The 22,936-nt window shown below is 39.3% G+C and overlaps 1 protein-coding gene across 6 annotated transcripts in view; it reads right to left on the bottom strand.

Annotated features, from left to right (window-relative positions):
- Positions 1-22,936, bottom strand: part of sdt (stardust) — a 449,266-nt gene that overhangs the window by 175,705 nt on the left and 250,625 nt on the right. For all 6 annotated transcript variants that reach the window (XM_067779589.1, XM_067779588.1, XM_067779587.1 and 3 more), the window contains one exon: positions 3,154-3,284. In XM_067779589.1, coding sequence (XP_067635690.1) covers positions 3,154-3,284 — 131 coding nt within the window. The remainder of the gene's footprint in view (positions 1-3,153; positions 3,285-22,936) is intronic.

Consider the following 22,936-nt stretch of genomic DNA (forward strand, 5'->3'; position numbering starts at 1 on the left):
GAACGAATTTAATAAGATAATAAAAAACATCCTTTTTTTTAATGTTGATGTTTCCGACAACATAAAAGTTTGAGTTGTATTGGAATCGTTTCAACTTAAAGTGTTACGAAAATTAAACTTGCCGAATTACATGTAAAGTTACTCCAGTGGTGAATTACCTTCCTGCGATTTGATTCTTTACTTATCTATAACTTACAAGTTCTCTGTTTAAAATGTTATTTCAAACATTTATACAAGTTTTGTTCGAAACAATCAAGTGTGACAACTGCATACGAGAGAAGAAATTTAGAATGAGCTGAGCTGCAACCGAAAGAATTGAGAATCAGTTTTGTGACTACTATTTTCATTTCTATTTTAAATTATAAAATATAAAATTTAGTGCAAGTGCGTTTAATAAAACAAAATAATAAAGTGTATAATGTTTAATGTGTGCCAGCATATTTGATGTAAGCCCAATTGACGTTCGGTTAGTAAGTGCTACCGTGGTCTGATGGTACCGTGCTCCGCCTGCCACACCGTATGCTCTGGGTTCGCACCCCGGGCAAAGCAACATCAAAATTTTAGAAATAGGGTTTTTCAATTAGAAGAACATTTTTCAAAGCGGGGTCGCCGCTCAGCAGTGTTTGGCAAGCGCTCCGAGTGTATTTCTGCCATGAAAAGCTCTCAATGAAAACTCATCTGCCTCGCAGATGCCGTTCGGAGTCGGCATAAAACATGAAGGTCCCGTCCGGCCACTTTGTAGGGAAAATCAAGAGGAGCACGACGCAAATTGGAAGAAAAGCTCGGCCTTAGATCTCTTCGGAGGTTATCGTGCCTTACATTTATTTATTTATATGGAAACATAGGTAATTTCGTACAAATCTGTGGCAGCAACTTTTTTTGTTTATTTGACTACTAAAACGGTCAATTACGAATCAATCATTTGTGCGCAGTTGATTCAACATCTTGTTGCGATGGATAAAAATTAACAGAAATTTCGGTTGAATTGACCCGTATTTCGGTTAATTTTACCATTCTTTTTCTTTCAGTAGTTGTAGGTCAAACCGAAATTTTTGGGCCTGTTTTTCGTTTTAGCTGAAAAAATTTTTTTTTCTGGCACCCGCTTCAGCTGGCGCGAGGGGATTGTTGCCAGCACAAATTTGAGATAAATACCTCGTGAGAGCGAAAAAATGAGAGAGTTTCGCATCAAGTCATCTTTGGCGAAAACTGAATCGCTGCTTGCTCTGCTGAATCTCTGTCGCTGCGCTCACACGACATGACGCGTAATTTCCGACGATCTACGAAGCTCTTGAGTGCACTAATTCAAAGCATCCCAATTTGTCAGTCAGTGTACAGAATTTTATGTAGCAAGCCAAGAGCCTCGCGATTTCACTTAAGAAGTTTGTTATGGTTTCGTTAAAAGAACAAAAACAAAAAAACTTGCTTCTAACTTATTTTTTACTGGTTTCGTTAATCATTGTTCTTCTTTTACTGCTAATAATTTACCTGCATTATTTCAAGTTACTTTCAAGAAGTTTTTCTCTCCTTATCTCTATGCCTCCCATCATCTCTCTCCTCCTCTTACACCTCTATCGCATTCCCTAACTCCCGCTCTCCCTCCCACTATTTCTTTCGCTTGCTTTCACTACCTTTCTTTTACCAAATCTCCTGAAACTTGTAATATCGACAGATCGGTTCTGGTTCCAATCCAATCCTCGGAAAAATACTTGACCGTAACATCCCACTGCTGCTTGCAAGCTTTCCCCAAAATATAATCAAGATCGACGGAATGGTTTGGGTGTCCATACCCTATCCTGCAAAGAGTCGCACCAGTTCAAAACTAGCGCACAGCTTCCGCATTAGGGGACGGTACTGGCTCCTATTCTGTCCACTCGCAGTGCTTTCAACTTTCACTTTTAGTACGGAAATTAACTCCCTCTGCGCACCTTTTGAACCGCATTCTTAATTGGTGCAGTCGTAGCCGCGGCTTTTGTTTAGTTAATTTCAATTAACATAGATCAGGCTTAAGCATTGTTGGTACATGTTTGGCTACCAACTGTACCGCTTAGCATCAGATTAGCACCGGTTCGGCGTCATTAAATCAGTAGTGGGGACCTGTGGTTTTGCCTGCTTGTCTCCCATTTTTTCTGCATGGTAAAAACACAAAGGTAATGAATGACAAGTAAACAAATACGTAGCTCAGTGGGTAGGGCACTTCCTTCTGATTCTAAAATACCACCTCTAAATTTTTACATCTTTAAGGACTTAAGTCAAAAAGAACAGGGGCTTCCCATGAAATTGGGAGCTGGGATGGCCTAGATGATTTCAATTTGTCATATTGAATCGTTCCCGATATGGTCAGGGTACCTTAATAGTGCTTGTGTGCCGAAACGTACCGGGTCTTTGTTCGGCAAGGCACCATCAACATCGATAACACTCCCCAAAATCTTCAGGAAGTGTCATTATTTCTACAACAACAACAGCAAGGGAGCTTCCCACAATCTCTTACGCGTCCACACAAAAAACTGTTTGAAGTAGAATGACTTGGCCTGAGCCAGCAATACAAAAACTCTTGTTGAATCGAGGGTTAAGAGGAGAGTGATAGATGTTACAGTCTGGTACTAACCCGACTAACGACCAAGCTAGACCGATAGTGTCTTTAGAAAAGTTGTTCAACTGATTTACAGTTCCATGCAGGATCATTGTGTCCACGTACTCATCTTTGATGGTATTAAGGTGCTCATCTACTTTCAGTAATAAGCTTTGTACTGAAGACACACGAGTTCGTGAACTTATGGTGTCTGAAAGGTCATGAACAATGTTGCTCTTGTATTTTTTTCCGCTCCAAATCTTCTAATAGACAAATCAGACTAATTGTGAATAAGTGATAATTGAATTGTTTGTGTCCGTTAAGGCGCATGTCCCCATTTAAAATCGTTTTGCTCAGTAAAAAATGTTTATCGCTTAAAGCAGAAGATAAACTGGGATTCTTGGACATACACATCCTCTATTCACAACTTAAAGCTTTGATGCGATTGTGTATTGTGAGAAAACCTTACAAAGCCATAAAAAAACAACCAGACCAAGAAACAGTGGCGCAAAAGAAAAACGGCCGCCCATTCTCCGTGTTGGGTGTAAACTGCCTAAAAGTATGCTACACTTTTATTTACTCACCGTTTTTGACACCTCAGTTATATCCACTGGCGTAACCCGATTAAGCGCCGCTAAACGTTTCAGTCGCTCGCGCGCATGCTCTTCCACAGCGATAACGAAGGCTTCTTGCACGGAATTGCCTATGTCCCAGGCTGAAAGACAAAGAAAAAGAGAGAAATTAATGATAAAGAACATTAAAAAAGTGGTATATTTATTTATATTGTTATGATGAAATACAATTTTATTCTGTTAGTCATTCTTAAAGTGTTATTGCTAAAATATCTAAAAGCATGCTAAGTTTTCTAAGATGTGTAATATTAACGGATTCAGGCAGATCTGAAGCACGGAAATTTCGTGGCAGAAACTTAACTAGACGTAGTTTCAATGATTGAATTTCAGTGATATCTAGTTTTTAGAAATTGATAGTTTCGAAACACTCTCCATTTAAAAATACTCACTACGACATTCTTGATGTCTTGGTCATTGAATTGCAGCCACCGGTGCAGTAAGTCACACGCACAACTTTCTCAATAAAAATTTGGAAAACTTGCAACGATAAAAGCGGGCATCAATTGTCAAGCTCCAACAGCAATGCGCCCACAAACTATCTCACTGTGGCAGCAACTAACGGCGCTGCTCTATTTGCCTACTTTGCTCACCTTGTTACAATTTAAATTACAGCACAATTGGATTTCTTACATCCACCACACACGCGTGTGACGACTCTATGCAGTGCAAACATGGCACACATGCACTGCAATGTGAACGCTTAATAATGAGTGCGCCTACGTTAAATTGTGCCGACTGCGGACAGGAAATTGTGCTAGTCCACTCAACCAGACCGGACTTAATTGCGGCGCCTCAACTTGTCTTGAATTGGACACAACCACCGCTATGCGGTCGATTGACGGGGTGGCATTGCCGTTTTGGCAACCATGTGACTAACAGCAGTGTCGAGCGTACGATGGTATACCAAACGCATAAATTGGCAGCCGCAATTAACATAGTCACAACCGCTTTGCTTGAGACAGTTACGACGCGTGATCTGCTAGAGGTGTTCAAATTTGCAGTTTTGCTGACAAATTAATAGCACCACGGCCAGCTGCCACTGACCCAATTAAATGCCAACACTTGACATTTGCAGGCAATTTGGTGCATGGAACATAGGACTGTGGTGCGCTGAGTTCCGTTTGATAAAAGAGAAAAGGACAAACGGTAAGTAAGCAAAGCGACTCAGAGAAACCACTCATCTACTTTGAACTTAGAGGAGTAACGAAGAAGGAAAACGAAAAGAAGCCAACGTTCCCGCAGATTTTGATTGGCTGGGTGCAGAAACTGTCTATATTAATGTAAATGCCATACCTTTTAGGCTCACTACCAGAACGATTCAAATACGTTGTCAATCAAAGGTAATAAGGGAAGGATAGCAGAAATCAGTGGGACGTCTCCAGGGACAGACCAGATTGAAAAAGCACACTGAAGGTGGCACAACGCCGAAATCGGGCTGCGTTCAAGACAAAATTGGATATCAGCTCAGCATATACTGAGGCTAATCCTATTCAAGTTCCACTGACTTTCTTCGTTCAGCGGGATCCCCGAAAAAGAGAACTGCAACTGTTGTCATCTGCAAAGAAAAAGCACGAGCTCAAGTATCGCGGACTGCGGTATAGAAGTAAGTAGGTACCTGAAAGACATTGGTGCCCCCAACGGTATCATCCGCTCACAGCTGTAACCTACCTCTGTTTGATCAAGCGACATGGCGACAGTGTCGTCTTGTCAAGTGGACAAACTCCCATCCGTTCTACTCAGCTAGTCATGTGAAACGAATGCATTGCCTTAAAGAATAAGGCATTATCTGATTTACCTGCGAGAACTGGAGCGGAGAGGGGCCTATGTGGACCTACAATACTTTTTGGCACTTTATTGAAATCATATTAGCTGTTAATAATCAGCTGTTGATTTATCAGCTGTTATTTGTTGCCTGTTGCTCAGCTGGTCTATGTTAGCTTATTAGGGCGCAGTTTTAGGCGCTACAAATTTTTTTTGTTGGACAGCACTGGAGACCAATAAAGTTGAAGTTTGACAGAAGGAGGTAATTTTAAAAGAATAAAGTAGGAATCTACTTCTAGACACAAGTTCTCAGGCCCAACATTTTTTCAACATACCGTGGCGAATGTTGACATCACAATGCTGTTAGTAAATAATCACAACAACAAAAACAGCAAGCAGCCACACTTATGTACAAGGCAACGAAGAATATTCCACACACATAAGCAGCAGTTCGAAGTGACGATATATCCCACATACACACATGTAGTCATCATCTAAGAGCAGAAGTGTTTACTCACACATACACACGCATATAGCTAAATAACCAAGTATGCGATACAACTGTTCGGGAAAAGGAGAAAGATGCGAACGAGGCAACAGAGAGTATAAAAGCAGCGAAAGCTGGGGAATGACTAATCAGTTTGATTTTAACACGCTTTTAGTGAAGCACGCAAGTAACTAATTTTTGAATTATAATTGTACTACTCCCAAAGTAGTCTAAATAAAGACCATTTTGCAATACTGAATATTGGAGTTATTTATTCGACAGTTTAGCGATTCGAACGTTAGCAGAAGGTGCATAATTACCAGGAACTCCCCCAAAATTCGTTACAATACTAACAAATGACCTTACTGCTCCTTAACCTTGCTTTACTCTATGCAACCAATCACCCTAGAATTCATTGCATTCATTACTGCAGCCCGAGGCATCTACTTACTTCCGGAAGCCAGTTAATATGTCATTATCTGCACGAGGGAACTACATCAACTCTTTTCAGAGGGCTCTTTGAACCTTGAGTCTCAGCTTTGGTGCATGGCCCTGTACCTTTTTCCCCTTGTAAGTAAGCCTCACGGCTTGATATTCTCATATTTGTACCCAATAAATATTTGCAATGCCGTTTCCGTAACAAACAAACAAATTAGCTCTTAAATTTCTAAATTTGTTATGTGTTTCCAACCCACTTCACTTTACTCAATTACGATTACAAAATTTATTGCTACTCTAAATCCACTAAAAAGCCACCACAAATGTCTCTAAATCATACTTACTTAATAAATTTTAATGTCCACTAAAAGTTCCGAGGCTACAATCGAACATTGTAGTTGCCAAAGCCTCTTCCATCCGTTAAACAATAGTACCGTTGTAATCTACACACCTTCAATAAACAAACAGTACAGCAACCCAACCCCTCGCCGCCTCCCTCACCCCATCTTGTTGGCTTTTCATTAGCGCAATCTTCACAAAAATCGCAAACACATAAAACATTTTTAATTAACACCGATTCGCGTGCAACATACCGTAATTTAAATTAAATACCACTTACAACAATAATATAAATGATAAAAACATAAAGATCGAGTTTAATAACAAAAGTGATAGCAACAAATAAATATTTGAACGCACACAAATCAAAAAAATATGAAAATTGTATGAGGAACGAAGTAAATTGTTTAGAGAGTGCAAAAGGAACAAGGGGTAGGAGCGGATGAATAAGAATTCTTTGAATAAAAAGACAAAACGTATGAACGCGCATTCTGCTACACGCCGCACAGTGGGGCATTTCGGTGCAATTTGGCTCAAAATCAAATACTAGAGAAAAAGGGGGGTCGAAATAGCTTATATTCACATTTCTAGAAAGAGTCAGGTCTATGATTGCCCACAGAGTACCATGTTTCTCACACAAGTCCACTAAAAACAATTTAAATAAGTGTACTGATTTCAGGTTAAGTTGAACTAGCCGCTCAATAAAAACCTCACATAACCTTCATGTGTCCATGGTGTTACCAGAATTTGTTTGACGACCAAATGGAAATCCCCCAATTAGGTACCAGGACTTATGTATGTTATAGAATAACTCCATCCTCTTGGCTTAGACTAGAAGTTTCTAGGACCGAGCATAACTGCTTCCCTGGGATCTGCAAATCTGCCGCCCCTAGTAGCTGAAGCCTTAACCTCGAGAGCGCAGGACACGAACATAAAACGCACCCAATCGCTTCTTGCTACAGCTCGCACTTCCCACATCTGATATTCCTGACGAGTCCTTAATTATAAGCTTGTGACGCTAGAAGGCAGAATCTAATTAGTATGCACATTATCAGCCTTTAAGTCTTATCCCTTTACAAATTTGAGAAATTTTATGAATCCAGCGTCATACGAAATTTTGCAGCCCCGTGCTTCTGTCCACGCGTTTCCTGTTTTCGGATCATATGCAAAACCTGTCTCATTTGATTTCTCCCATCGTCTATTCAGCGTGTGTTGCACCCTCTTTTGTCAAATCATCTGCCTTTTCGTTACCTTCTATACTTTTATGACTGGAAGCTCATTAAGGATATATGGTCCGACCTAAGCGAAATCTTTCCATGGTAACAGCGATTTTGTTTTTGGATTGTAACAGCGTTTATTATTTAGTGTTATGAATTTTTGAGAGCATGCATAAACTAAAGCCCACGCATACTCAAAAAAGTTTTGAAAACTCTAAGAAAAAGTTCGAAATTTTCGTGAAATATTCTCAAATTTTCAAAAATTTTCGAAAACTTTTTGAGATTGTACGAAACTAGGTAAAACAACCTCTGTGCACAAAAGAAGATTCTCCTCGAATGGGAATGACACATCAATTTTGAAGATCCGATTTCAAATAACAGAATATTTGTAAGCATAATAAAATCCAAATAAAAAGCTCCTACATCCTCTCGAATTAAGTTTCAAGTTTAGCGGCAGTATTTTACAACTTTTTTTCATACCAGTCTAATGTATGCGAGTATTCACTTGTTTAATTTGTTTGGAGACAAACCAGTGCGGCGTGGAGACATCTTTAGTGCAATTATTTGTTTTGAAGAAAATACTCCCAACTTTCTACGGCAAGTGATTGAATTTCTGCAGATCATTATCAAGCAGAAAAAGCTCCATTCGTTTTCGTTGTTTTAAGTTTTGAGTAAAATTACTTCAAAATTGCCCACTGTGCGCCTTCAATTAAACGTGTGTAACGCTTGCAGCTTAGTTGTTATTAATTCACCGTTTTCATCAGTCGTTGTTTAAATGCATTTATTTGTTGTTGTTATGTCTGTTGTTCATTGCAGTCTTGCGGAAATTAATAGAAAGAAAGAAAACGTTTCTTGGCCATTCGCATAATTCAAGGTGAAATGTTAGTAATTCATTGTAAAACGCTCGCAAATCGCTGGCAGATTATAAAAAAAACCAAGACAACAAAGAAAATGTGCAGAAACGGGGAATGCTGGCATTTGTTGTTGTGCCTCATGTAAACTTAGCAAACGCAGGCAGCTGGCATTAATTTCTAACATTTTGCTGTAATTTTTTGTAATTTTCTTGCATTTCAGCAATTTCCACCAACTCATTTTGCTCTTTGTACTCCTTTCCTTCCTTATTCGTTGCCTTTTCCTCTTGCCCCAAACTTGCCACTGCTGCTGCCACTTATTAAGCCAATGTGGAAAACTCAGCTTAGCGCCAATGCCAGTAGTTCAATGGCAAGACTCGCGTGGCTAGCGCAACTCACGAAAAACAAAGTGAACAATTCACGCAGAACATCGGCAGGCAACAACTTGCGGCATTGGCTCATAAATTCAACTTGCAACAATCGCGCGCCGAGCTGCAACGAAATGCGGCCAAGCAAAGTTTTGTTGTGTGTGTGTGTGGAGATACTTGGGCGCAGATAATGTCAGCCAAGCAAATTCCAACTACAACTACAACAAAATTGAACATTAGAAAAACAAAATTCATATAATTGCAGCTGCAAATGTTAACTTGTTGTTAGTGTGGTTGCAACATTGACAAAAACAACTACAAAGAGCACGAATGCAAAACAAGCAATTCAGCAATGAAATTAGATATCTGGCTGCGGGCTGCAAGTTGGTGCTCTAGTGTTGCAACTAGTCGCAGCTGGTATTAATTGCAGACAAGAAGGAAAGATAGATTTTGGATTAACCCTCTAATGACCAGCGTTAACAGAAATCTTATGTGCTACAAATTCTATCTAACTAATTTTTAACTAAGAGACTTCTAAATAAGTTAAGCGCCTGAAAGTCACTGAGAATACTAGAAAGACTATGAGTAACGAGAGCTGAATACTATACCAGAGAAACATTGTATTGATTCTGTAGATGAACTAGGATTTATTTATTTGCTTTCGAAGTTAAAGAGAGAAGAAAAGACCACGTAAAAGAAACCTAACCCGGTCGTACTCGCAAGATGACCTATCGTTGGAGCAGGGGCTTGGAAAAAAGGGTGCTTGGGCATTATCATTCAATAATTCTCACTCACTCTCACAACTTACTCCAGCTTTGCCTGTGTCGCGACGACAGATGCCAATTGGTAGCGCCAAAAGAATCAGCTATACCGTCCGTCTCAACTTAGTTAAGGGGGAGACCACTTCCTCTGCTACTGAATTAGGAATTCTTCTGAGGTAGGACATCTTATTTCATTGTTATGACGTGACCTAACGAGCGCAGCCTTAGTCTTCTAGCTTGTGCTGCGAAAAGCGCATAGAGCTCACCATCAGATCTTCAACGGTACACGCCAATGCAAACACCGACAGTACCATAAATGTTCTCTATCACTTTTCTCTCGCATACTCAAAGAGCCATTCCATCTTCTACCGTCCATGATTCCGAGCTTTACATTCGGCAAGTGTGATGGGAGACTTATTTTTACGACGAGAAAGGATTTTGCTTTTCAATGGCCATCTCAATTTTGGCTAGAATTATTATACATTTGATTTCTTAGATTAAGTGAGTTTAAGGCATTTCGAGGTAGTGGTATTGTTGCGCCGTATCAACTCAACCACCATGATCATCATTCTGACCTTGACACTGAGCAACTCCCTTTCTATCGTTTGCAACGCAATGTTGCTCCCTTTAGAATATGTGAGCATGCTGGAGTCTCCTAGCCAACCCTTTCTTCGTCTTTGCGAGATACATGCTTCCTCATGCTTCCTCACGCTTTCTCGATCATTCGAGTTACTCTCCTTAGCTCCGTCTTGCAGATTTAGAAATTTAGCTTTTTCGTCGCTGCCAACTCGTTTAACGATCCTGACACTGTGATGTATCTCTCCCCCGTTCGTGTTTCGGAATCAGTCTTGGCGGCTCAAGCCAAGCATTTCTTTCCGCCCTGCTCTAGCAACGCCGTTGCAATATAGAGGATCACTCGCAACAAAGTTCTAATAAGAAAACTGCCTGCTACCACTGCCTCACGGGTACATACCAGGCGCTCCACCTGGAGGCTAGTTGTGCCGACTACGGATCTGAAGCGATGGACAGTTCCTAATGCTGCACGGTATTGTGAGATGGCTCTCTCCGTCTTCATGTCCCGTTCTTTTCTCAATTATATTGTTTTTTCCAAGGGCGCAGACCGCTCCCTTACCTACGTTCCATGATTACGAGGCTCGAAACACTGCTTAAAACCTAACTTTGTAGTCGGTGCTTTGAAGAAAATTAGTAACTACTATAACAAATGAACCAAGTCTAGAAGTTTTAGACTATTTAAATTCCAAAAGCTCTGTTCTTAGCTATCGAATTGAGTACAGCTCGCAGGCGAAGACCGCTAATTTGCTTAATAAACGTAGCAGGACACATACCTTGAGAAAAGAAATCAAACTTTTTTACCGAAAGCCGAAAGGCAATTGAGCACTCAACTCATAACTTGCATTTGTCGTTGCATACTTTAAGGCGCTCCGCCGCTTTTAGGTTTGCTGATACTTTTCACGCATCCACAATGTGTTCGAGGACTATCGTTTAAATTGCACGCTTGCCATTTTGTCTTTCACTTGAGCTTGGCGTTTGCTCATTTTCGAAACTTTTTCTTTTTTCTCTGTAATTATGCACTTTATTCATTACATCTCTAGTCTTATCGGCAATGGCAGTTCACATGCAGCCGCTGCTTCAAGGTTTATTTGCCTACCGCTCACAGCTACCGAATTTCCGTTGCTCAAATAATTTGCCATTTTTGTCTTTAATTGAGTCTACAGGAAGTAATTCAATTGCTTTGTTCGAAGTAAACAGACATATTTACACATCGACGAAAAAAGCACCAACAAAGTCACTAAAAAAGATGCAAAGCTGAGACACCAAATGCAATAAAATTAAAATTTATTGTTCATTAAATGAATGCGAACAATGCGGCGAGTCGATGCTAGAGCTATGGCACTAGCAGTAGCTCGGCTTCTGGAAAGGCGCAGGAGTAGGATGAAAGCAGTTACAGCAGCATACTAGGCATTTAGGTGCCTTAGTTGATGAAAATGGAAAAAAAAATCTATTCGAAATGCAATTTGCAAAGATAAACTAATAACAAAATGGCTGCCGAGGCGGCACAGCCAAAGCGCGCTATGAAACACCGAAGGAACGACGCGTTAGGAGGGCGGACGCTCACAGCTCCAATAACTACTAAGTGTAAAATCAGATGCAAAGCGGCGAATGAAACGAGATTGATTGTAGTTAAGGGGAATAATTTGATGTAGTTCGAGGAAAGAAGAGCTCTCGCAGAGAAGTGCATGGAATTTGGGAGTGGCTGGTTATGATGGCGATGGGATATGATGTTGAAATGAAGCGACATAGCAAAATATGGGAAATATGGTCAAGTCACCTTCACTCAGCAAGACGACTCGGAGAAAGTTGAGAAGGTAATGTACGAAGTGTATCAGTGGCTTATGCCGAAGACCTGACAATTATTGTCTGCACACACTGAGGGATGTTTAACAGGGCTACCTTGGTTCACAAGGTGGTCCGAATTGTGCGGATTAGCTGTCAACCCTAACAGAACGGAGCTCGCTTTGTTTACAAGAAACCTGAATTTATATCAGCCTCTGCCGGTGCTATCTGACAGGGTTAGGTATTTGGTGAAAATACGTCTTTATAACGCGGGATAGAGGCTTGTGAATAACGGGCACTCACGCATTCGTACTTAGTGCTTGGAAGGACAGAGTACTGACTGCCGGAATACTCTCCTGTTTATCCAGGCGATGGGGAAGGTTGAGCGTGGAGTATTCTACCATAAGCTCAGTGAAAGCCGGAAATTAAGGCTGGCCGATGGCTGCAACACTGGATCTGGAGGGGGCCAGCATAAAAGATACGCTGGATGGGTGCTATCCGCCGCTGTAAATGTAAGAAAATTTAACACCTACTCAGATAGAAAACGCCGAACTCTGCTAACGTGAGGCCGAGGCCGTGAGTTATTTCTTGCTCATACTTGCGCCGGCATTTAACTACTTTTAATCAAAATTATCTGGGTTAAACGAATACCCCTGGCAACTGTCAGGCCGCTCCTTTAGCTGGAGAGCGGAGGATAATTTAAACGTTAGAGTATGTGGAAATGCAACGGACCAAGAATGCTTCCAAGGGAGCTGTCTTTAAGCTTGACAGCAGCCTCCTAATCTGACCGAATTAAATCAGTCCCCGAAATACGTTTTCCACACTGGCTCAAATTTTCGATCTTCTTTACTAGAAGTTATCAACTTTTTTCTGTATGCCCACTAGGGTGGGTCAATTTGTATGGACGAAAGTTAACCGATATCGCACTATCGATTTTTCAATAGGATTTGGGCTCCGGAAAAAAATTTCCACTACGCACACCCAAAAAAATAATTTTCGAGCCTGCGAAATTGAAATTTTTAAAATTTTTTTTACTTTTTTTCGACTTTGATTTTCAAGGTTTTTTTCATGACCTACTAAAAAAATGTTCATATGTATACCCTATCCGACCCAAAAATGTCCGCTAGAAATGTTGTCCATAACAGTTTTTTGAAAATTGTACAATCAAGAGAACATTTTTTTAGTAGGTCATGAAAAAACCCTTACACCTCAAAGTCGATAAAAATAAATTTCGCAGGCTCGAAAATTATTTTTTTAGGTATACGTAATGGAACTTCGAAGAAGTACCTTTCCATTGATATTTACCATTCTTAAAAGTTGTGCTATGTCTCTAGCCATTACTGTATGCATGATTCTCACATTTTGCGCTGATTATCGCTAAAAAAACCTTCGCTATTTTTGAAACAAAAACTTTTCGTGCCTTGTTATGAATTTATAATTTGCCACTCGAATCCAACAGAGCCCCCTTCGATTTCTCTTCATTCTCTTGTAAAAACTCTCCCTCTAACCTAACTTCTGTTACACGAACCACCAATGTGCACTACACCCCTCATTTAGCTACTCTACTCCCAAAATATAATCTGCAACACCGTTCTCCTTCATCTCTTTTCTCTTTTCTGCGGTTATCACACAAAACAGTTGCAGTTGTCGTGTTGTCATTGCAGGAGCCGCAGCAGCAGTAGGAGGCGCAACATCAGCTGTTATCATTGCCGCTGTTTCAGCGCTGATTGAATTATTGATAGAGCAAATTGCAAAGAGTAGTAAAATAATTGAGTGTTAAGTGTGTGCAGCGGGAATACTAAAAAACACGAGCAACAAAATGGAAAATAATCAAAAAGGGAAATAACAGTTAAAGCAACTAAGTGAGTAACAACGCTCGCTGAGTGCGGGGAGTTGAGGTATTATGTAAAAAGTAATGCAAAACTATGAAAGTGGGCGTGATAATCGTTGCATTGTAAAGGAAAGGAATTTTATTAAGAAATTTCACTAGAATTCTTTGAGAATGTAATGACACAATGTGAAGCAACTTTGCTTTGCAATGTGGCAAGTTGCCGGAATGGAATGTTAAAGAGAAACGCATTAAGTGCTTTATGAATATGCAAAAGCCTTTTATCGAATACAATGGAATTTGCAATTAATTAATTTTTTTTTTCTCGTACTAGTTAGTGTATTAGGTACCTAAGTATGTATGTATGTTTGCATGTATTTGTAGTTATTTACTGCCAGTCTCTCTGGTGAAGATGAAAAAATTCATCAAAACGCGTAGAAGGAAAGGAGAAATTTTGTGTTGATTGACCGAAAATCTGCAAAGCCATAACAATAGCCTTCGTTGTTGTTGTTTGTAATCGTATAATAACCTAACGAATATATTTCACTGAAGATGGCACAATGAATCTATTTAACTATAAGCAAGTGATATTGAAAGGAACTCCAGGTCGAGATGGTAGGTTAGGCATGATAATCCAGGAATATACATCTTTAAACACAAGACCACGCCTTTTCCGGTCGGCATGACGAAAATAAGGGTATTCTGAATGTCATTGTGCATACACAAATACTACAAGCCGGTATGAAATGGCCTTTTTACCGTTTTGTAGGCGATAAATCGAAGAGGAAAGCAGGTAGGTATGAGCAGCACGGTCCCCGTCGCCTTACCTCATCGCGCTCTCATCCACCCCCGATCGAGTTTCCGTATATGGACACGGTCAATAAGGGGTGAAGAAAAAAAAACAGTTTAGTTTAAAATTAAATAAAAGAGGAGACGTTATAGAAGTCTAACTCGACTTTACCTGAAACTGTTGTGCCGAGTTTTTTAATAAAACATTTTTCAAAAAAGTAGCACTTTCAGTATGGAAGTATGTACATATATACTCGAATAAATTGCGCACATGGACTATGTAGGCTTTTCTTACAATGCTCCCAAATAAGTTAGGAAGGATGACTCTTCAGATCCCACAGGGGTCCCTTCTGATGGGAAATAAAACGTAAGGGGTTTATACTCAATATAATCTGAAAGGAAGCATTAAAGACACAAAAATGGTACGGAAGATAACACACACAAAGCCAAACAGTTTGTCTTTAATCCGAAATATAACAATGGTTGATGAGACTATTCCCTTCCCCAGCGGGTTAAGGGGCTAAGATTATACCCGCGGTAGGTATGCCTTTCATAAGGGGTGACTAAAATACCAAATTGATTCAAGGGGTTCTGTAGCGTAACCCCTCTCAAGGGGTTGCCAGCGCAATATATAGCTTCTCCAACCCAATTGTCAACCTCACCTGCCCGTGGCGAATCTTGTTTCATTAATAGCCCAGGCTCTGGTAACCCCTAACTCCTGATAGATATAGGGGGTGGGAGGGCGTTATGGCCTAGAAGGTTTCATGTGGTCATACCAAATCATTCCCAAGATGGTCGGGCTAGTACCTTTATGGTGCTTGTTACCAGAAGGTACCGGATCTGCATCCGGCAAAGGACTATCAACATCGATAACACTCCCCAAGGCCTTCGGGGAGTGTCCTTATTGCTACATCAACAACTACAACATGAGACTATTCCACGATATATCAATTATGTATCAAAAAATATGCTCACAAAGAAATTATAGCAAAGCATTCGACAACGCTGTAATCCGTTTGGCGTTCCTTATAAAAAATGTTGAAAAGCCGCTAAGTCTGACAACTGGTCGGCTGAGTTTTAGCGCCTATAGATTGCTCTTCACCTTAGAAAAAAAACAATAAAACTCACTTAGTGCTAACTAGTAAGAGGAGAAAACCCAGTCGTTCGTCTGGCTATTAGATTCCAAATCCTGATAGATAGATCGCCGAACATAACCATTTGCATCCTCATAAAAAAAATTTGTCGAATTCTAGAAAATATGTGTTAACCTAAAAACGCCCACTAAATATAAGGCAAATTCATGCATTTCAGCATGTGGCATGCAACAGCGTTTAGGTATCATAAACGCCTGCAACAACTCAACACAACACAAAGTAAAATCAAATTGCACTTGGTGGCATAATAAAACGGATTGACAGTCCGCATTAATTTGTGGTCGCTAACTAAAAGCATTCACAATCAAACGGTTGCCACACGCCCACACGCATCCCCCCTTATCGACTTACAACTGTGCATTGTCGAGCTAACAAACAAATTTGCGCGCACAACAACAACAACAAATTGCTTAGGCAGCACTGCAATACTTATACAGATAGGCGGCGAAAAATATTTCATTTACAAGTGTGGCATGATAGTAGATACTTATTTGGCGTGTGTTGCAAGCATGCTTTGTTGCATTTAATTGGATTAGTGATGTGCGCAACAACGAAACAAAAATTTCATGTTGGCAAACTGTCATGTATCTTAACAAGTATGTGTGTGCTTACGCACGACATGCTGCCCTTTGCGCTTTTTTCCAAATAGCAATGATATTTTGCGCGTCCCTTCGTCACCGCTTTACAGCACCTTAAGGGCTATCGCTTTTAATTGGCTGATGAAGAACTTGCAACATAGGCAAATATGCTACCGCAGCACGATGCCTTCAATGGTGTTGCAACAACGCTTATATGTGTAGGTATTCATAAGTAAGTATAAGTGTATGTATGCGTATGTAATGTTGTATGAATGCATGTTGCAACATGCAAAACTGCCACTCAAATGACACTCTAACTCAAGTGTGCCACTGCCACGCCTAGCCTACTCTTTATATAGCCTCATTCTTACACACAAATATTCACAGCATTATTTTTGAAATTTGTTGTTGTTCTTATTGTTGTTATTGCTGCTACTTCAGAAAGCTTCAACGTCTCTTTTCCAACTGACAACTCATCGATGCATACGCAATTTTCATACCCACCATTCGCTCCACTTTTAAAACTTTGGAATTATGCATTTGTATTCATGTTGAAAATCCCATCGGCACATAGCATCAGGGGGACTTGCACGCACTGCAGGTCCTTTCACCGCAGTTGCTGCTGCTGCTTGCATCAATTTGAAATAAGCCTGCTGCCTGTCATAGTTGCCTGCTGAGCTGACTTCTTGTTTGCTGCTGATATGAAGCTATCGTTTTGACATTTTGCCCTCTTAGCATCTGTGCTAGTTGCTTTCGTGAGCTTCAATTATGACCTCTACCCACTTTAGCGCCCTCTTGTCCCTCTGCCGGTTTATGAAAGCGGTTTGATATGAAAGTGGAAGCACGGCAAAGGCTTTATCGGGTTTTTGCATGAATGAGAGTGCTTTTCTTAATATAATTTATTTGCATTTATAAAGGACGTATTGTCATAGGGTGTTCCTTTTCCTCCAAATAATTTTAAATGAATATTCTTCTCTACCAAATAAAAATAGTTGGCTTTTTCTTTGCTGAATGTTTGAGGGAGTACAGAATGTAAATGTATGCGTAATTTGTGGTACTGGTGGGAGGATAGGAAATGAAAGGAGAGGAGAGCAAATGAAATCAAAAAAGGGGAAGGAATAATGAAAGAAGAGGAAAGGAAAGATAAGAAACCAAAATCGAAACCAGAACCGTAGCAGAAACTGGAACGGAACCGAAACCGTCTTGTTATCGATAATACCCTTAGCAATGATCGATTTGTTGTCGGTTATGGAGGTATTATCCATTTATTTTCGATGAGTCATCGCTTGGTTATCTATTAGTTATCAGGTTGATATCGGCGTTTTTGTAGCAAGGCATCGATTTGTCGTCGAAGTGTATTGATAGCCATCAGCTCTTTATCGACTAGTTATAGATTTTTTATCAAATAGCTATTTATTTGTTATAAAGGTGTTACCGATCTGTTATGACCGAGTTATCGGAGTGGTACCGATTTATTTTCGACGAGTTATCGGTTTTTTTATATTTGTTATCGGTTTGTTATTGGCGTGTTTGTGACAAAGTATAGAATAGTTATCGAAGTGCTACACATTTTCTATACACAAAAACCTTTTTGATGAGCTATCACCCCTTTATCAACGAGTTATCGGTATGTTATCGAAATTTTATCGATTTCTTAGCGACGAGTTATCGTGTTATTATCGATTTATGTTAGTTATGGGCTCGGTCTACATCGGTTTGCTTTCGATAACAACGTTGTCGATGACTAATTGAGTTCCCAAAACAGTAAGAAGCCATCCCGGAAAATCACTAACTGATTTCTCAAGGGTCCAGACAACATTCTCAAAATATCCTATGTGAATCCCAAATTGGCATATATTCTAAATAATAAGCAAATCGTTTGATTTAAAACTAACCAATTGCACACTAACCTGAAACGACGGGTACCGGTGCGTATACGTAACATTTTTGTATTTGGCATAAACGAGTTACATATGTACATACAAGTGAAGCTAAAATAAGCCGCTCATGCCATCCGAATAGGGCTTACGCACCTTGTTGTTGTTGTTGCACCTGTAAGGATACTCCACGAAGGCCTTGGGGAGTGTTATCGATCTTGATGGATCTTTGCCGGATGCAGATCCGGTACGTTCCGGTAACAATCACCATTAAGGTGCTAGCCCGACCATCTCGGAAACGATTTGGTATGACCACATGAAAACTTCTAGGCCATAACTCCCTCACATCCCTTAGATCCATAAGGAACTTGGGGTCGCCAGAGCCCGGTTGTTAAAGAAACAGGATTCGCCACGGGTAGGTGAGGTTGACAATTGGGTTGGAAAAACTATATATACCTATATAACTATATATCGCTGGCGACCCCTTGAATCAATTTGGTATTTTAGTCGCCTTTCACGGCAGGCATACCTGCCACGAGTATATTCTAAGCCCCCTAACCCTCTGGAATGCACCTTAGCCAGAGTTCATGAGATATAAGTGAGGGGGGCAGACGTAAGAGCTTGGTATGCACCATTGAACCCCCATCGACAGCTATAAGTACAGATTAATACCTAAATCGGCCAGATTCTATAGCATGTGCATTAAAATGGGAGTGGATCAGCCTAAAATTGGATTATGATTTTGAACAGGGTTCTGGTTTGCAGCGTGCGGAAATTCAACGCCTAGCTTTCCAATTCATAAATATTTTCAATTATAAAAACCAGCCTCTAACTCCAAGCTCTAACTAGTGCTGACGTAATCATTAAAAATTATTTCAGATAATGTTATCAACGCCTAAAAGTCCGCAACTTTGAGTTACGTATATCTTATAGGAAGTAAACAACTGATTTTGGCGACATTTCGAATGCATTCCAGTACTTATACTAAATGTTGCATGCTTTTAGGCGCATCTTACAAAGTGGGGTAGAAATTACAACTATCTGATGTTGTAATGCGGTATAAACGATACTTAATGAATGATACTAATGTTTTCCCCTCATATGTGGTCTTATGACCTAAGGAAGAGGAGTTAAATGAACATGGCAGGAACTAAAAGCTAACTCCATCAGTGTTTTCCTTTGTAAACTTCGCAGTATATAAAATTAGTATAATACTTTGTATCAGTATTCTACTAACAATTGGGCTTTAGTTCATTGCTACGCCAGAGGGGAGCTATTTATGAAATTCAAAAGTCTCCATATCTTCATCGTCATCATTTATTCACCCAACACGAGCTTAATTTGGTTATTATGTTTATTGGAGCCATCTTTCGTGAGTTTTCGCTGACTAAACCATGTTCATTGTTTCACTCGCCCCAATAATTTACCAACCATACTTGGCTAATAATTGACCAATGATGATGCAAAGCCAAATTTTGTGTTGCTATCCATGCGAAAAGCCCTATGGCCACAAAATGAAAAGATGATGGGTTACAATTTTTTTGGCAGTCGATTATAAATCGAAAATGAGATCACATATATACAAGCGAATGTTCCATTCTTACAGGGCAGATATACTGTGTTTGGTGCTTCATACAAACATTTTGAAAACATTTTTGACCACCAAAGCCAAGGAGTGGGAAAAATTTGACATGAGTTGCAAAGTAACAGAGGGGCAAATGAATGATTTTCGAGGGATGAAGAAATTGAGCAATTGAGTGCTGTCGGACAGCGTTCAGCGCATAACCGAATGGAAAGAACGTTAAGCGAAAGGGAATATAACTAAAATCACATTTGTGAGGTGATTGGCGTAGTGCTTAGGTAGGACATGGAAAAATATTTGCAAAGTAGTTTCAGTCTTACCAAAGACGTGCGCTTCAAAAATCTATGATAAAAATAGTTGATGCGCCTGAAAGCATGCAATATTAAGTTAAACTCTCACATGCCGCTAGACGTCAAACCTCTGAGTAAGTAGGAGGCCAACTTATGTTGAAAATACATGAAACAAAACTCCTTGCCGTTTTCCTTGCTTTGAGCTGCCAAATAGCTTTAAGTAAATCCGGCCTTAAAGGGACGCAAGAATATGCACATGCTGCATAGTTTAGGCGATATCTTAATATATAAAAAACACGTGTCACAACATTTTCGGCCGCGATAGACTCCTAAACTACTCAACCGATTTTGATTTTTTTTTGCACCCCGTGTGTAGTTTGATCTAACTTGAGACATAGGATAGGTTATAACTCAATTTATAGTCGCCATATTATTTTATTGCAAATTTTTTTATTTGTTTATACGTAATAATAAAATGTTACGTATACGCAGTGGTGCACCTCTTTTCAGTTGGTATGGATATGTTTGTGAACGTGCTTATGTAACTTTACATACATATATATATATATATATAACACATCACCAGGGCCGGGGAGAGGTGGCCCGGGGTTTATGAGGGGGCCCGCGATTTGAGGTACTAAGACATTTTTTTTAATTCAGGAGAGTCTTTAGTTGTTCCATGTGCAATTTTTAAGCCGAATTTGAAAAGTAACGAATATCTGCATTTCGTTTTAATATTATAGTGAAGTGTGAAAAATAAATATATATATATATTAAAAGAAAGGCTAAAATATGTGCTAGTTGGTCGCCTGTGTTTGAAGAGATGCGTCGGTCGATTTTGTTCAAACATACCTATTTACATACGTCCTGTTCGATTTGCCTGAAATTTGGTATATAAATTTGCCTATATTAGTAATATTAGTATTTACGATCCTTTTTTCCGGGAGGTAGACCAGAGACGGACTGGGACTGAGACTCGGAGTGGAACTGGGACTGGGACTGGAACAAAATACATACCACCCTCTGGGACTGGCAATAAGGGATGAAGAAGAATGAGAAGAACTTGAGAGAAGAGAAAAAAGAGAAGGAGACTGAGAAAGAGATAGAATGAGACGAAGGTGGAGATAGATGAAGCGAAAAAGATGGTGGGAGAGTGAATAAAAGGATTCGGAAAAAGTTAAATGGGCGGGAGGGCAGAGTTAGACGGAAAAAGCTCATTAAAATGTATGCAGATAGGTCAAATTTAGGGCAGAACAAGGTCTGCCTGGTCTTCTAGTATATGTATATATTTTTAAAGCTTTTTAAAGCTGATAATAAACTAAGAACCTGAAATTGTGTCTGAAATATGAATGACCACAACATTTTATACTAAAACTTGTAAAACCAGCTGCTTCTAATTTCCATACCCCTTTCCTGTTAGCCAAAATTGCTCTAACTTAAATTTCTGCTTTCATTTGTTTATCCTTTTCAGTCGCTCTTTGCTTATTAATTGTTGCCAGCAGTCAAAAAGTTCGCTTCGTTTATAGTGCAAATAAATTATGTTTTAATTTGATTTTTATGAGACAAAACTTTTCAACTTGACAGCACCAAAAGTATACAACATTTTGTTGGTAAAAGTGTTATAGAAAAGCTTAAGAAACGCACGAGCACACAAAATGCTAAACGTCAAACAAAGTGGAACTTTTTGGTGAGTTGTATAAAGAAAAAAAAACATACACGCAAAAGTTTTTTGTAAAGCGTGAAAACAGCTACCGTTTTTAGTAGAACTAAGCACACGAGAGGGCAGAAAATGAGAAAAATCGGTTATTAAAAGAGTTACAAAGAAAGTAATATAAGAACGAGGAGTGCTAAAGTTGAGCGAAAGTAATAATTCTACAAAAATGTAGCCGGATTAAAGTATCATAACACTTTTGAAAGGCAGCGTAAATCGTAAAATATGCAATATTTAAGGTAGCAAGCTAGACTGAAAAGCTTCATAATACAATACTATTTAAAGCTTTTGCTGAAGTGTAGCATATTTTAGGGCGCATATGAATAAGTACAAATGCATGCAAGTTAAAACAAGTTTTCAAAAATTTATTAATGTTTAACAAGTTCCACAAATATATTTTTTCTTGCTATAATTTTTGTATGGTCAGCGTTTGCTACTACGAAAAATGCAACCAAAGTTGTAAGCAGCGCATTGTTAACAACAAAAACTTGACGCTCCTGCCTGCTCTTCAAATATTTTATTTTCAACTTTGTATGAGTGTGTTGTTTGATGTTGTAGTTGGACAAACTTATTTACATAAAATTGCTATCTAAATATGTTAATAGTTGTCTTACACTACACTCAAGCCACTTTTCTAAGCAAACTACTTACGTAAAACCAAAAGAATGTAAGAAAATCAGTTGGAAGCAACACAAACTTGCGCTTTAAGCTCAGCAAATATTAAAAATAGCGAGTGAAAGAATATTAAAAATTTGCGATTTAAAAAAAATTTGTGCAGCATGCTTTCAGTAAACTTTTTGAAGCAACAAAGGAAAAGAAAATGTTTTGTACCTCATTCCAAGCTTTCCATCGTTTTGGTCGAAGTTTGCTTTAAAGAGTTTTTAATATTAAAGAAAAGCAGAACTATTTTTTGATTCTAATTTTAACACGGACATAAAAGATAAAGCAAACCTCCAATGAAAAAAATAACACTGCACAGGCATCAACTCGTCTTTCGAACCAGAAAAAGTGCAAAGCTTTATTTCTATCTTTGACCTGAAACTTTTGTCCAACTCAGTATATCTTTATGAGTACAGAAATTTAAGAACCCTGGAGCGATCCAAACAACATGTCTTAGACTATGCCCAACCCATACGAATTGATGTTAAGCTTTGAAGTGTCCGTTGATGCAAAGACTTGCGAACCCAATTAAACGAAACTGGCAGACAGTAAAACGATAGCTGACATCTATGATTCAAGTTTCCAAAAATGTTTATGAAACAGTCGGAAATGGGTTGGAAATCCAAGCGAAAATTTTCCGAAAAAATTTACACAATAAAGCCGACCAAAGGTAACTTTACACATCTAAC

Source organism: Eurosta solidaginis, chromosome 4 (genome assembly GCF_040869045.1).
Source record: "Eurosta solidaginis isolate ZX-2024a chromosome 4, ASM4086904v1, whole genome shotgun sequence".
Taxonomy (NCBI): Eukaryota; Metazoa; Arthropoda; class Insecta; order Diptera; family Tephritidae; genus Eurosta; species Eurosta solidaginis.